At 34.2% G+C, this 15,290-nt stretch overlaps 2 protein-coding genes across 2 annotated transcripts in view; both read left to right on the forward strand.

Moving 5' to 3' along the window:
* The first annotated feature begins 1,975 nt into the window (after positions 1-1,975).
* On the forward strand, positions 1,976-4,995 carry LOC143047306 (uncharacterized). Its single transcript, XM_076220345.1, has 4 exons — positions 1,976-3,197; positions 3,633-3,728; positions 4,104-4,229; positions 4,753-4,995. The coding sequence occupies exons 1-4, from the start codon at positions 2,020-2,022 to the stop codon at positions 4,949-4,951; spliced, it is 1,599 nt and encodes a 532-aa protein (XP_076076460.1). The 5' UTR covers positions 1,976-2,019; the 3' UTR covers positions 4,952-4,995.
* Positions 4,996-9,901: 4,906 nt separating this feature from the next.
* LOC143047307 (eukaryotic translation elongation factor 2-like) overlaps positions 9,902-15,290 on the forward strand; it is a 33,833-nt gene continuing 28,444 nt past the window's right edge. Inside the window, exons 1-7 of the mRNA XM_076220346.1 lie at positions 9,902-10,037; positions 10,499-10,713; positions 11,514-11,704; positions 12,011-12,213; positions 12,485-12,718; positions 13,218-13,470; positions 13,726-13,921. Coding sequence (XP_076076461.1) covers positions 10,035-10,037; positions 10,499-10,713; positions 11,514-11,704; positions 12,011-12,213; positions 12,485-12,718; positions 13,218-13,470; positions 13,726-13,921 — 1,295 coding nt within the window. The 5' untranslated portion in view covers positions 9,902-10,034. The remainder of the gene's footprint in view (positions 10,038-10,498; positions 10,714-11,513; positions 11,705-12,010; positions 12,214-12,484; positions 12,719-13,217; positions 13,471-13,725; positions 13,922-15,290) is intronic.

Genomic DNA, 15,290 nt, shown 5'->3' on the forward strand with positions numbered 1-15,290 from the left:
AATATGAACAATAAACGGCAATCATTTGTTGATGCAATATTAAGAGAGTCATCTGGTATTCCATGTATGATTGTGAATGTAGAAAACTCAAGACATCTTCTTTTGCTGGAAAAGTCTGGTTCGGAATCGCACTACAGAATGTTCAAGGCTCTTGGTGAAATATTTAACAAAAAAAAGGAAAAAGAGCTTGACAAGTTGTCGCAACAATTTCCATATCTTATGAAACTATTTAATGGTCAACGAGACAGAGCAGTTGCAATAACAATGCTGACTTTTGACAATTCCATAACTTCAATCAGTAATAAACTTGGTATTCGTGAAGATGTTATATTAGCAATTAAGTCAAATGTACTCCAAGCCTGTCAAAATCTAGAACGTGAAAAGGAAAAGGCAGAAGTTGAAGCAACAAATACATGGAAAAACACAGTTGAACATATCGAGTCATTGTTAAATAGGGAGGAAGAATATTTAGAGAAGAACAAAAACTTGCACAACGGGTTGAAAGATGATCTAAAACAAAATTTGTCAAACAGGAAGGAACAATTAGAACGTTTGAAAAATTCGAAAGGCAAATTCATCAAGAGAACAGTACATAGACAAATGAAATTATGGAAAGACTCGCTCTTCTCCCAAGCTGGAAAGGGTAAGGGTAATTTTAGAATTGATCGCAGAGCTGAACTTGCTGTGTATGAGGCTCTTCAAGAACAATTAGTAGCACATAAGACAAGGACAGGGGCTCCATTTATGGAGAAAAGAATCCAAAGGAGGGAGATGCGTGCAATAGCAAACAAGTGGCTCAAAGAAAATGGACAGAAAATTATCAAGTCTTATGAAACAGTAAGGTCATGGGGTGTTGCAAAGAATAAAAGGTCAATGCAAAGTAAGCAGCACAGAGGTAGAGGATTGTTTTCTCATAGAAAACCAAAGAAGAACTTTGTTGATACTCATATGAATATACACTATAATAGGGCTCACATAAAGAACTACACAAGATTTTTCTTTGCTGAAAAATCAAAACAGACACTTGATGGATATACTCTAAGAAGATGTTTTGATGATAAAGCATATTTGAGATGCGGTACTGCAGAAGGTTTTTCAAGACCGAAAAATAAACCTTTGCTAATTGAACAGGAGAAGTTGGAGCTTCCATCATATGATTTTCCAGAAAAGTGTGGTTATATTGCCCCAGGAGTTAATCTTATCATACATGACATGGAGGAGAATAATGTGAAAGGACGGGACACTTTTTCTGTGAAGAATGTTACTGTGTCTGTCACATGTAAACCTAAATTAGTATATAGTAGCTCAGCAACAAATTGGGCGAACGATGCTTACATGGATAGGCTGGTGTTTTCGGAAGCACATAACATACCGAAAAGTGGCTTACAAGAGACAAGAGATGTTCTCACAAATTTGATATTTTTGAAAGACTCATTGAAGCAATTCGAATTGATGAACATTGAAAAAGACTACATAAAATGTTCAGAAGGAGGTGACTTTTTGGAAAGAGAGAAAACTCGACTATCTGTTTTGATAACTAGAATATTGCATACAACAACAAAGTTAAAAGAAAGTAAACACGAACAAGTAGTGAGTCTCATTGACTCATGTAAAGAACTGTTATATCAATTGCAACATGTTGAATACAAAATATCCCGTGTAAATCTTACTGAGCAGGAATGTTCTAAGATGTTTAAAGAACTGCATGTTCTTGTTGAACTGATCCTAAAGGAAGTAACAGCCCTTGCACCAGCTCATAGACCATGTGACTTTCAAACCACTGATGCAGGTCCTGGGGTAGGAACTAGTGAGAGGATGGTCCGCAACAGACTTACTGAGTCTTTCCTCATAAATGATCTTGACTTGCTAGCTAGATTTCACTACGCCCCTAGGGACTCAAAAACTCATAAGGTTGAGCAAGTTATGAGTTGCTTGAATGATGCGTTAGGAGATGGCAGATTCGTTGATATTGATCAAAAAAGCTTGTTTGAAACCTACACAGAAGATAAAATTCTCCAGATGAAAACATCAGATTTCAAAAAAGCACAAGAGAACCAAGAGGTAGCAACTGCAGTAAGTTGTGCTCAAACTGTCTCCCATAGGTACGAGGGAACACCATGCATGTTTACTACAATTAATTCCCGAGTTGCTGATAAGCAGGGTGTGTATCAACATTTTTATTTTGATCAGAAATATGCTGAGAAGCTAATGGCATGTAGTTCAGAAAAAGCAATGACCAAATGTGCTGGGAATCATTACTATAAATTTTTAGAGAACCAATTTAGCCTTCATTTTATAAGATACAAAAATGGTGTTGAAGGCATTCGAAATGATCAGAATTTCAGAACTCCTGTACAGATTAATAGGATACCTGCTCCAGTGCCTAATTATGAAACTTTAGAGGATGATGGTTCCTGGCATTATTTTAAACTAAATGAAATACCCGAAGAACAGAAACAAAATAGTGCAGACATGCCAAATATGTTTTGTCCAATTGTTCAGCTGCAGAAACTGGTAGATGCACAAGGTGAACCAAATGTCGCAGTGACCTCCACTTGTGACCAGGTCTCAGTCAAAGATAAAAATGAAACATGGGAAAAAATTTCGAGTCAACTGGATGAATTCTGTGAAAAGTATACTGGACTTGATCTGTTTGCAGTTGTCCGCCGCGAAGCAGAGAAATTATATGTACGAAAATTAAAACAATCATCAAAAAAGCTTCAGAAAATGAATACAGATGAACTTTTTTCTGTCGTAACTGGTACACTCAAACTTCAAATTAAGACATCCTCTCCAATAAAAGCTTTACCTTGGAATGGAACATTTAAAGGCAATGACATGACAAACACTTGCACTGTGGACAACATGCTATTTTGCTGTCATGTTCTTTTAACACACAGACCTGATATAGTGGAAACATTCAGACTCAGCAAGAATAAAATTTATAATTTGTTACATCAGATACATTTGTTGTTCAAAGATTCAAAATTCGCTGAGGGTAAATTTCAGTGGATAAAGCAGTTTCCAAACCAATCAACTACATCTGGCTTAATAAAAACTTGGAATATGTGGGGTGGAGAAAATGATTTTTTCTTCAACAAAATGAGTGACACAGAAACAGTGTACACCATCAAATGCAGCAATCCATCCTGCAGGACACCAGTTAACCTGAGAAGATCAAGAATGGTTTGCTTTGAGTAAGTTTAATTTATTTCATTTTTATATACTTTGTTGAACTTGCATATTCAAATCCGTTAAATATTTTCACAGGTATTAAAACATCCATATGATGTCTTTCCTTTATAAATATAAAGAACATATGGGCATATCAACAATGCAAAAAGCAAGTGTTCAACTTCATAGCTCTAGAAGAAATATGTCTATTACTGCTTGGTGTGGTATTCCTTTTCTTGAACAACTATACATAATATAAATATAAAATATATTTTGACACAAGAAAATGATATTTGCCTGGTGCTATCGAGTACTACATATACCTTATAAATATGAAACTACAAATATGGGCTCTTATTTGATAGATCAGGAACTAGTTGTAATAATGCTGTCCCTTATTAATTTAGATTATGCTACAGTAATGTTTCACCACCTATCATTAATTTTTTTTATTTCAGTGAGCAGGCTAGAACTCTCGAGGAAGGAATTACACTTTGGCTTGAAAACTCAATGAACCGTCCATGTAACAATCTAGATTTACAAACAAATGATAGGTAATGTTATTTTACAACACATGTAAATTTAATACAAGTTTTATTTTGTCAAATGTTAAAAAATATGTTTTTGATATTGAAAAATTTGTAACAAAACAAATTATTACAATGAAATATTCAGTATAAACGGAAAAAAAAGAAAGTACAGATCTTGAAAGTGACAAAATTCACTTAATATTATGGGCTGCTAAAAGCGATGTATAGATGATATTAGAAGAGTATTCAAACATTGAATAAAAAATGCATTAAAGTGTACTGTGTCATTTTAACGATTTTAGAATTTAAAAAGTCACCAAATAAATTTAAAGATACCAGAGTATAAACGGTATAAAGAATACAACTTGTTGTTTGATAATGTATATTACACTTAAATAGGTGCACAGGAAGCAGTTCATCATCTCCTAGAGTATTTGTCAATGGCAGTCCTCTTATATTGCCATTAGATGTAGGATTTTGCAGATGGACACAGATGCCGGATCAGATTGCTCTTGCTAACACAAGGTAATTTCAGAATTATAATGTATAACAATCATGATAATAGTTTGGATTTGGTTGAACATGTCAAAGAGGTAAGAGACCAACTGGGACTGCCCATGCCAAGAGTCTTGGAAAGAATAATAAAGACTAGTTAATACTTTTATAACTTCAAAGTGTATTTGAAGACATATTTATTTTCATGAAAGAATGGTAAAAGGATTGCCTATTGTTAAATTCAAAATGATCTTCATGTATTTACATTCTACAAATGTTTTATTGTACAACTATCAAAATTCATTTTTATATACTATCCTTTTATATCAGCAAATGATTTTCATATGTCTGACTACAAGGTATTAAAAATGAAGATTTTATTGGGTACCTCATACAAGTTGACACATTACTCAAATACAACAAAAATGAACTCAAAAGAATGAAGTGTAATTATTTGATAAAAATCACACTTGCTTTAATGTATTAAAAAGAAGTTCTTCTCCTGGTGCACATTGTATTAAATATTAAAGTGTGGAAAACCTTACCTTTTCAGATATACCATCCAAGCCATTACATATGGAAATGGTGGACATTTCACCAGCTCCATCAGGATCCAAAACACTTGGTACTTGTATGATGGGCTCCAAGAGTACCATACAACAGGAAATGGTATCACAAAACAGCCAAAACCAATTCCTCCCCCTACATACACAAAGAGCCATGCTGTCTATGTGAAAGATGCTATGCAGTGATGTGACAAAAAAAATAAATTGTTTTCAATGGATGGTGAAAAAAATTATTTGTTTTTGATTTGCCCTGAAAAAAATTACAAGTTTTCTTTGCTCAGTGAAAAAAAAAGTTTGTCTCAGAAAAAAAACCATAGCCCCCCCCAGAAAATCAAATGGTTGCTGCCTAACGGCGGTCAAGTATTGAGAGACGATCGTGAAAGTTCTGGTAACGGATCGTGAAAGACATTTAATCGAAAAGACATATGAAAGGTCAATAAATATTTTAATTTAATTTATTACACAGACAAATTAACGACAAAATAAAACTGTCTGTCAACAGGGCCGTAACTAGGGTTCGAATTCAGGGGAGGCAGGGGTTTGAGGGCCGCCAATTGAGGCCCCAAGATAGAGAGGGGGTTGGGGCGCAGCCCCCGCCGATTTTTTTTCTCCAAGTAAAATGGCTAAAAATGACCCGTTTTCCTTTGATTTCCTTACTCTAAAAAACATCAGTATTGCTTGAACCTGGAAACAATTTTTATGCAAAAAAACTGAGATTGCTGTTCGGGGTAAGCCAAGGCTCCGTTTTGAAGGCCGTATTTTGACCTATAATTATTAACATTAAATACATTGTGACCGCGGATTTTGTTCTCAATATGGCTAAAAATCACCCGTTTTCCTTTGATTTCCTTACTTTAAAAAACATCAGTAATTGCTGGATCCTTGAAGCAATTTTTTATACAAACAATTATTATCTGTATTTAAACATATTTTTGTTAGAAATCAAACTGGTAAGTTAAAAAAAACATATAAAGCAAGATCATAGGAAATAAGATATTTTTTTTGTCGAGGACTTTGAATTTTAATATTGTTGAAAGCTGAACAGAAATGTATATAACTACAACCAAAACTTTCTAAACTAGTATACACTTAGTTTAGGAAGTCTCTGCTTCAACGAATGGGAGTGTTTAACTACTATGGCATTGACCATAACGTTCTCGTACGATCGCCTGGGAGACATTAAAAAAATGACACAACAGCTGATTCAGCCGGTAACGAATTTCCAATATCATAAAACATTCACAATAGGAAGGGGACTTCCTCTGCTTAATGGAGCCCCTAAATAAATGTGAATAGTTAAGATTTATTCAAAATTGTCGAAAGCAAAGTTTCATATGTGTTCTCGTATGAATACTGAATAACAGACGGACGGCCACACAAAAATAAAATACTGAAACGGTTCACTTTCGGTAAAAAATCCCGAAAATGACAGATATATCACGTATCATGATAACACTGTTAAAACTGTAAACTTGTGTTGTTTATAATATAAATTCAAGTTCTTCGTGTACATAATTATTGTCAATATTTCATTTTATTACTTTAAAAAAAAATTTGGTGTAGAAAATTCAGGGGAGGCAGTTGCCTCCCCTGCCTCCCCTGCCTCATAGGTAGTTACGGCCCTGGTCAAAATGGTTCAACATTATGATCAATGGTTAGAATATCCAGTTTTAAAAGTACATAGTTATTACAAAACAACAAAAGGCAGATTGCTTCTCGACATTTCAATGACATAAAAAATGTAAACGAACATGATTTTTTTCACAAATTCGACTAGAAAAACTACTTTTATCCGAATAAGGGCACTCTATTTGAATTAATCAAATAGTTCTCATAGTTATTTTGTATAAACATAATCTGAAACTTGGTAAATAAAGAACTATTTACACAAAAATTGATTTTTTTGGATCGAGAAAGATCACGTACCGCATTTTTAAAGATCGTGAAAAGGATCGTGAAAGATCTGATGCTACGAAAACGTTCAAATCATTCTTCAATTATATCATAATTAATACTTGTTATTGGTATTGAGAAAAGCTAGATAGGTCAACATCCTCAATAGGTTTTTAAAAGCATTTCAAAGTATTAATAGTTTCAGAAAATGAAATGTAAAATAGTTGGATGATTGTGAGAATGAGGCTTTTTATTGTCATGTGAAGTACTCACTTATCACGATTTATAGGATACCCACATTTTGTATATTGGATCCTATAAACTACATGTTCGTCAGACAGGATTCACCTGACCCCGAATTTGCCTCATTTCATGGATGAAGATTCATTGTTGTGGTCAATTCCGTATCGCGGATTTGTTAAGCTTTAGGATAAGTAAAATCACAAAAATACTGAACTCCGAGGAAAATTCAAAAAGGATAACTGTCTGTTGTTATGATTGTAAGGTGTAGATTTTCGACTTCTGCAAGGTTTTAAATAACATCGAACTCATTATCATGCATCATTGGGCAATGTTTGTTTTATGTTGTTTAGCTTTTGGATATAAACCAGTATGCTATAGCGCCAAGGTAATTCGTGTATGGTGTACATGTCTGTCTGCATGTTTCATATATGACCATGATGACGTCAATTGTATTTGATATATTGAATAATAGTAAGATGTCTATGTCTGGCTGTCGGTCAGGGTTCATATACTTTTGACCTTATGTTCCGAATTAATTGGCCAAGCATAACTTTTACATTTGTCAGTTTCTAAGGCACTGTAAGGATCGGAACATATTTATTTGGTGTACGGGATATTTGTAGAGATCAGTATGGCATGGTTCATATAACCTTGAACTCTTTTTATGAACGCATTTGACACTTCTATGAAAACCCTTGATATTATAGACGTTCAACAAATTTACAATCATATGTAAAGAAGACGAGACATTACAGCATTTGCGATTTGGTATTCTATAATCTGCAGTATATAGTTAAATCAAGCCACATCTGCGTTGTGTATAAAGAACTTAAGAAAGAACTGTTGCACAAAATGTTGGTTATCGTTCAATCTCAAATTACCCATGAAAGATGCTGTTTTGCTGTAATTTTTTGTTTGATGGATATCATTTTGGTTTAAACGTTGCATATCCATATTATTGGCTAAATTGTGTCGGTCTTTCTGAATTGCACTTGACCGATTCTCAGAGCTGAATCTTTCACACTTATTTAGACACGTTTTTAGTTGTTTTTTTAAACTTTCGAGGTAAAGCGTTGAATAAACAAACCAATAGCTTTAATGTTCATCCTTATCTTTATCTTATTTCACGGTTATGTTGAGGAAGTTAAACCATTTTGACAGACATATTTTTTTGTTCGGATTTGTTCCGCGTTTTGAAAATTAAGCTATTTTTTCAAAGATTCTGAACTAGAATTTACATTAAATGTCTTTCACGATCCGTTACCAGAGCTTTCACGATCGCCTCTCAATACTTGACCGCCGTTAGATATTCTTTCACGATCATTTCTCTCGTTAAACCGAATGACACCCGTGTAGCTGGTAGATTATTACAATTCTCAGAAGTGACTTGTTGTATTCTTTAACAATTACACTGTTAACTAAAGTTTATGTACTTAGACCCCTCAGTTAGTCCCCGGGCTCCTTGATAACACTTACCTAGATATTATACTATTAATCCACAATACATTAAACATGTTAAAATGGAAGGATTATTGTCCATATGTAATATGGAAGTCTACAAACGATTGTCATTTTTTATTAAGAAAATTGCTTGTTTATTCTAAAATATTTACAAATGTATTTCTATGTGTCTTTAGATAGTACTGCATGCTCATTTCGTCATTCAATTGTTTATGTATTATACTTTGACCTCATGTTACACATTTATGTGTCTGAGCGTTATCAATAAATCTTGAAATCTTGATAACTTTGAGATAATTTCACTAAAAACTGAATTTAAAGCCCTGCAAATTATTGCAAAGTGCATAAAATTAATGTATTCTAAAACAGTGGCGGATTCAGAAATTTTCATAAGTGGGGGCCCACTGACTGACCTAAGAGGGGGCCCGCTCCAGTCACGCTTCAATGATTCCCTATATAAGCAACCAAATTTTTTCCCAAAAAGGGGGGGCCCGGGCCCCCTGGGCCCCCCTCTAAATCCGCCTCTGTAAAATATTTCATTGTGTACGAATCGAATTTGCACGAGATAAAGAGAGACATTTTTTTTTAGTTAGGACTATTAAAATTTACTAAATCTATAAATATATCATCTATATGCCTGTGATATTTTTCGCTGAACATTAATTCAAATCTATTTCACCATGTTCACAGCCGGATGCTCTGAAAAAATTGTGTACATTTAAAACTCACAAACCAACATGCTTTGAACTGCACATTACACACGAGAGTTCGTGTCTCACACACCATAATGGCATTTACAAAAGTAATGGGCTGAAAATTAAAGAAAGAACCATTCAGTCTACTTGAAAAAGAAATGTTTTGCAGTGGCGGACCCAAAAAGGGGAGGTCCGGGGTTTGAACCCCTTTTTTAGAAGATAAATTCATTTAAATGGGGACATATAGTTGGACCCCCCTTTTTATTCTGGGTTGGAAACCCCTCTTTTTAAAATGGCTGTATTGGTCATATTATAGTTAATTATCCACTTAGGTAATCGAGATTCTATATCCTCAAGCGACCCCTAATTCGAAGTTCATAAAAATATTCATAAGTTATTTTGCAGACACGACACACGAACTTGTCTCTGAACCAAAAAATACCTTTATTTTAAGATTTTAAGGTATTACTTAGTACAATGTATATGTTTTAAGCGACTAGATTAGTGCCTAGATATACGATGTACGTATAAATGTTTACATATTTTCCTCTATTTATTGCATTAACACAACACCCATAAGGATTGATACTACGTTGTACTTTAAATTCACGAATACAACAAAATAATAAACAGACTTGAAATCAATAATTGCCGCATTCTTTAAATTTAGAAGCAGACGATGCGAGTCAATTGAAGTAAACCACAGATACGTTCCGAAATAATTTACGTTACCACGAAAGAACATTCTAGTAGTGTTTCGAATGCATTAAATTTCTGAATTGGGGGAAATACCTATGTCTACTGATGGTGCAATTTCAATTTATTGCGAAATACACACGGTATAAATAGCTACCGTTTGGCGGGTTTATGTCATTACAGAAATGTGAGCGTTTAGCTTATCGTTGAAGAGAGAAAAGTAAATTTTAGCCCATCCAGGGCCTAGTTGCCGAGTTCAGAGGAGAATAGAATAAAGAAAAATGGTAAGAGAATATACTTTTAAATTGAATGATAGATTTTTCAATAGCATAAATATTTCAAGATGCAATAATTGAATTAAAAAACAACAGTTTAATGATTTTAAAGATAAATACATTTATTTTTTCAACACTGATTGTTAATGATTTATTCAATAAAGAAAATAACGAAGTATATAAGAAAGAAGGTCTAAAGAACAGAAAAAGGTAGGGATATCGGGCTTTACTTAGGATGGAACAATTTTGTTTTTGCTTTTTTTTTTTTTTTTTTTTTAATTTTTAATTTCAATCTAAAATACCGTAAGTCGTTTAAATTAATTTCTAAGAAGCTTTCATTACAGAAAATTCTTTCTCAATTTCAAATTTAAATATCCTTTAACTTATATTAAAATTTGCAAATTTGAAAAGTTAATGTCAAATTAGTTTAATAATATATACTTGAAATGCAACACTTTGCCCTTTTACAGGTAAACTTCACCATAGAACAATTAAGAGGGGCCATGGACCGCCCAAATAATGTCCGCAACATGGCAGTCATTGCACATGTTGACCATGGCAAGACCACTCTCACTGATTCCCTCCTTGCCCGAGCGGGCTTTATTGCAGCCCACCAGGCAGGGGACAAGTGTGCCATGGATACAAGGAAAGATGAACAGGAAAAGGGAATTACAATCAAATCGACGTAAGTTGTTAGTTTACATACCCAGTGGCGGATTCAAAAGGGGGAGGGGTCTGGGGATTGAAACCCCCCCTTTTTTTTTTTACAAACAATGCATTTGAATGGGGATAAATGGTTTGAACCGACATTTTTCCTAGGCTGGGAACCCCTTTTTAAAATGTCTGGATCTGACCCTGATATTAATTTATCGAGAGACGAAGAAAAAAAAGCTGTCTAGCAAATATTTTTTTTCTTAGACTGAAGATATATATATAAAATTACGAAAATAACAAAATAGCTACTGTAACAGCTATAAGTCACTATCTTTATTACGGGATTCTAAAAGCCTATTAAATGGTTGAGTCTTGTTTTTTTTTACAATTTTAAAACATATTACAATACTTTTACTGGACGAAAAAGGGGGGATTGTCTCAATCAACAGACACACCCACTGGTTGAAAATGAATACTGAATTATGTTATATTGTTATTAATAACGTATGTTCTACAAAATGTGTGTGTTTTTTTGTTGCTGGTTTTTTTTTATATATAATTTCTTATATCTTTTCTTTTCATTTTTGGGGGGGGGGGGAGGGGGATAATTCGGGATTGTGAAAAAGGATCAGTATTAAATTTAAAGAGGTCAAAGATGTTGAAATGTATTGGTTTGAAGCTAGGGGAAATGCAAAAAAGCATTTATGCAAAAACAATCATAAACCTATTGTTAATTGAACGTTTTGGAATGTTATTTCCACCTTCACTCTCCCCGAATTTCTGTACCAATTTATTCTTATAAATAACTGGTAACTTTTTTTCAATTTTCAGTGCTGTATCTTTACTGTACGAAGTCGATCCAAAGATCCTCCCCGCCAGTCACCAGAAGGAGGAGTCTCACGAACATGACGAATACATCGTCAATTTGATTGATTCTCCTGGTCACGTGGATTTCTCCTCTGAAGTGACGGCGGCGTTGAGAGTAGCTGACGGGGCACTGGTAGTAGTAGACAGTGTTAGTGGTGAGTTCACATTATGCTCCGATAATTGATTTAACTTCCTATTACTACAAAAAATTGTAAAATTTTAACGATAAAGTACTGTTTACTTACCTCTAATAGTTGTCACTGGTGGTTTTTACTGTAGCTCTCATATTAGACACTGAATTTTAAGAATAAACGCAGAATTCCTTTCCAACATATCTATTAGAAAATCTGTTTGTCACTTCGTAAAATTTTATATACGAGTTCCTTAATAATACTTGAAACATTTGCCACTGAACGTTAAGTAAACAACATTCAAACATTTAATACATTTTGTACTTTTAGGTGTCTGTGTACAGACGGAGACAGTGTTGAGGCAAGCTTTAGGCGAGCGAATCAAACCAGTTTTGATGATTAACAAGATAGACAGATGTGTATTTGAAACACAGTTGCAGCCAGAGGAACTTTATCAAAGTTTAAGGAGCGTTGTCGAGAGATTTAATGTTTTGGTGGCCACATACTCAGATGACGCTATGGGAGACATCATGGTAAATAATGATAATAATTCATAAACATGTACTTATTTAAAATAAATTTAAATGACTGAAACGAGGGAAAAAGCGCGCGTTGTTTTTTGACATCTTGGAGTCTTAGAAGTTTTTGTTTTCTTTCTGATAACCTTTTTTTTAACAATGAAAAAACATAATGATTCGTATTCATGAATAAGTCACATCAATCAGTCAAAAACAGTCACTTTGCTCAATCAATCAATCAATCCGTGTTATACTCGTCTTTTAAATTGTTTAATTCTTGTTATAGGTCGATCCAACACTATGTAATGTTGCTTTTGGATCTGGTTTGCACCGTTGGGGTTTCACCCTCCGACGGTTTGCAAAAATGTACGCTGAAAAGTTTGGTGTCAGCGAAGACAAGATGTTGACGAAGTTATGGGGTAATAATTTTTACAACCCAGAGACGAAAAAATGGTACAAAACACAAGAGGAAAATTGTGTCCGAGGTTTTAACAAGTTTGTTGTAGAACCTTTATACAAGGTAAGCAAGACTTTTTGAATTTATTATTGATATTAATTTAAACACCAGAAATACGCAGAGGCGGATTTAAGGGGACAGGGAAGCCTTTTGTTTGAAAAGTTTCGTTGATTATTCAGGGAATCACTTAAGCTTGACTAGAGCGGCTTCCTATAAGTAAGGACCCCTTCCCTTCCCTATGAACATTTCGGAATCTGCTATTGAAAAGTTCCATATATGACATATATTTGACGCTAATTTAAATTGTACCCGAGGACACCAGGCCACTATCAAGTGATTAAATTATACTTATGTACCATGCATGAACGATCTGTAATATTGGAGAACTCAGCCAATTTGCCCTGATATATATTCTTACACCAGGGTGATAATATTTTCATTGAACATTTCGATACTTACTCTACATCTTCGAATACATTTAAATGTACATTGTTGAAGATTTTGAAATATGTCATCATTTTTCTTTAAGGTGACAATATGTTTATATTTGTATTTTTTATAGGTTCTTCATTCGACAAAAGCTCAGGATAAAGCGGAGTTGTTAACACTGGTAGACAAAATAGGTGTTAAATTATCAACAGAGGAAAAAGAAACCGAAGGCAAGACCCTAATGAGAACCGTCATGAAGAAATGGCTGCCTGTTGATGATGCTTTGTTGGAAATGTTCGTAGTTCATTTGCCTTCTCCCATAACTGCTCAAAAGTACCGAACAGAATTGTTATATGAAGGCCCACAAGACGACGAAGCAGCAGTAGGTAGGTACAGTGTTTCTTGGTCAACCATATATGTGGACGTCTATTTCAGACTGACTCAATTTCAAAACAGATAGTGTAATACTATAATAATTAAAAATCGCATTTAAAAATAGATAAATGATGTTTTTATTTTGTATTCTCAACCTGAGGCATTGCAACGTTAACTCTTTTGTTTTATTTAGAAAGAAAAAAAAAAACAACTTATAAGGGCTTTGAATCATCTTCTCTTACGGCAATGTCAAAATTCTATTTTAGCAATGAAAACATGTGATCCTGAAGGACCTTTGATGTTGTATATTTCGAAGATGGTACCAGCATTGAACAAAGGACGCTTTTATGCTTTTGGGAGAGTTTTCTCTGGCACAGTTAGTACAGGTCAGATGGTACGAATCATGGGCCCAGACCACACACCTGGCACAACACGGGATCTGTATGTCAAGAAGATACCAAGGTAATGGTTTTATAATTTTACAAATCAAATGAAACACAAGTTTGATTTCTAATTTTAAGCACTGTCTGGATAGATTTACTTCAATCATCAGAGCTAAGTTTTTTAGTTGAGCATATAAATCTTATTTCACACCAGGTTTGTGTGATGTTCTAGTTGCTCAGTCATGAGGTCTTTTTTGTTTTTTCCTGCATTTTTTTTATGGACAATCAAACTCACTAGGTAAAACAACTGAGTTCAATGTTCCAAAACCAGGCTTTAATCAAATAAGTGACTCTCCAAATTATTATTTGCACGAAGATTGAAACATTATTTAACAAAACAGATGAATACGGTCGCAAGTCAACAATTTGAATAAACCCATATCGTAGAGTAAAGTGAGCTTTAAAAGGAACCATTAACGGGACGAAATTTTGGGCGATAGTTGGTTCCCTGATAACAACCTACAGTATTTATTAAGTCTCCCAAACAAAGTTTGTTAAGTCTCCCAAACAAAGTTTGGAGACTTATTGTTTTTGCTCAGTTCTTATTATTTTTATGTCACCCTGACGGAGGTCGGGTGACATATTGTTATTGTACGATTCTTTTTTTTATTATGGCACCCTCAACGGAGTTGGGGTGACGTATTGTTATTCTACGATTCTTTTTTTTCTTATTATTATTTTTCTTGCTTATGGCACCCTCAACGGAGTTGGGGTGACGTATTGTTATTCTACGTTTCTTTTTTTTCTTATTATTATTTTTCTTGCAACACATTTTGTCCAGGCGATTTCTTCAAATCTAAAGTACCAAAGTTGATGGAACTTTACTATATTAAGGACCCCCATGTGCAGAGTTGCAGGAAGCATGGAATGGTTCAAGATGGCTGCCGTTTCCATGGAAACAGAACAAATGTGAAAAAATCCAGTTTTTGTTTTTGGTGAACTGTTTGGATATGCTTTAACTCAGAATCATTATATTTGAATACAATGGAGGTGCCCACTATATACAGGTGTTGGGTGATTTTGGCACTCATTGGAACTACTATGTTGCCATGGAAACTACACCAAAAATTTCCAAAATATGGAAATGCTCCAAATTTTTTGAAACTTCACAGTAACGATGAGCAACATTGGAAGATGTGGAATTTGGCGTTTGAATTTCCAAAATATCTGTTGTTACCATGGAAATGATGCAAAAAGGTCAAAACTTTGAATTTTCACAGAACATTCCAGAACATTAATGTTAAATTTATTCTAGAGACATTAAATGGTATATGATGGTATATATGATTATGGAGGGAAAAAATTGCAGCGGGGGTTTGACTTTGGAATATTCAAAATGGCCGCCGTTACCATGGGAACAGCAAAATTATGAAAAACTTCAAAATGCT

This window comes from Mytilus galloprovincialis, chromosome 10 (assembly GCF_965363235.1).
Source record: "Mytilus galloprovincialis chromosome 10, xbMytGall1.hap1.1, whole genome shotgun sequence".
NCBI classification, from domain to species: Eukaryota; Metazoa; Mollusca; class Bivalvia; order Mytilida; family Mytilidae; genus Mytilus; species Mytilus galloprovincialis.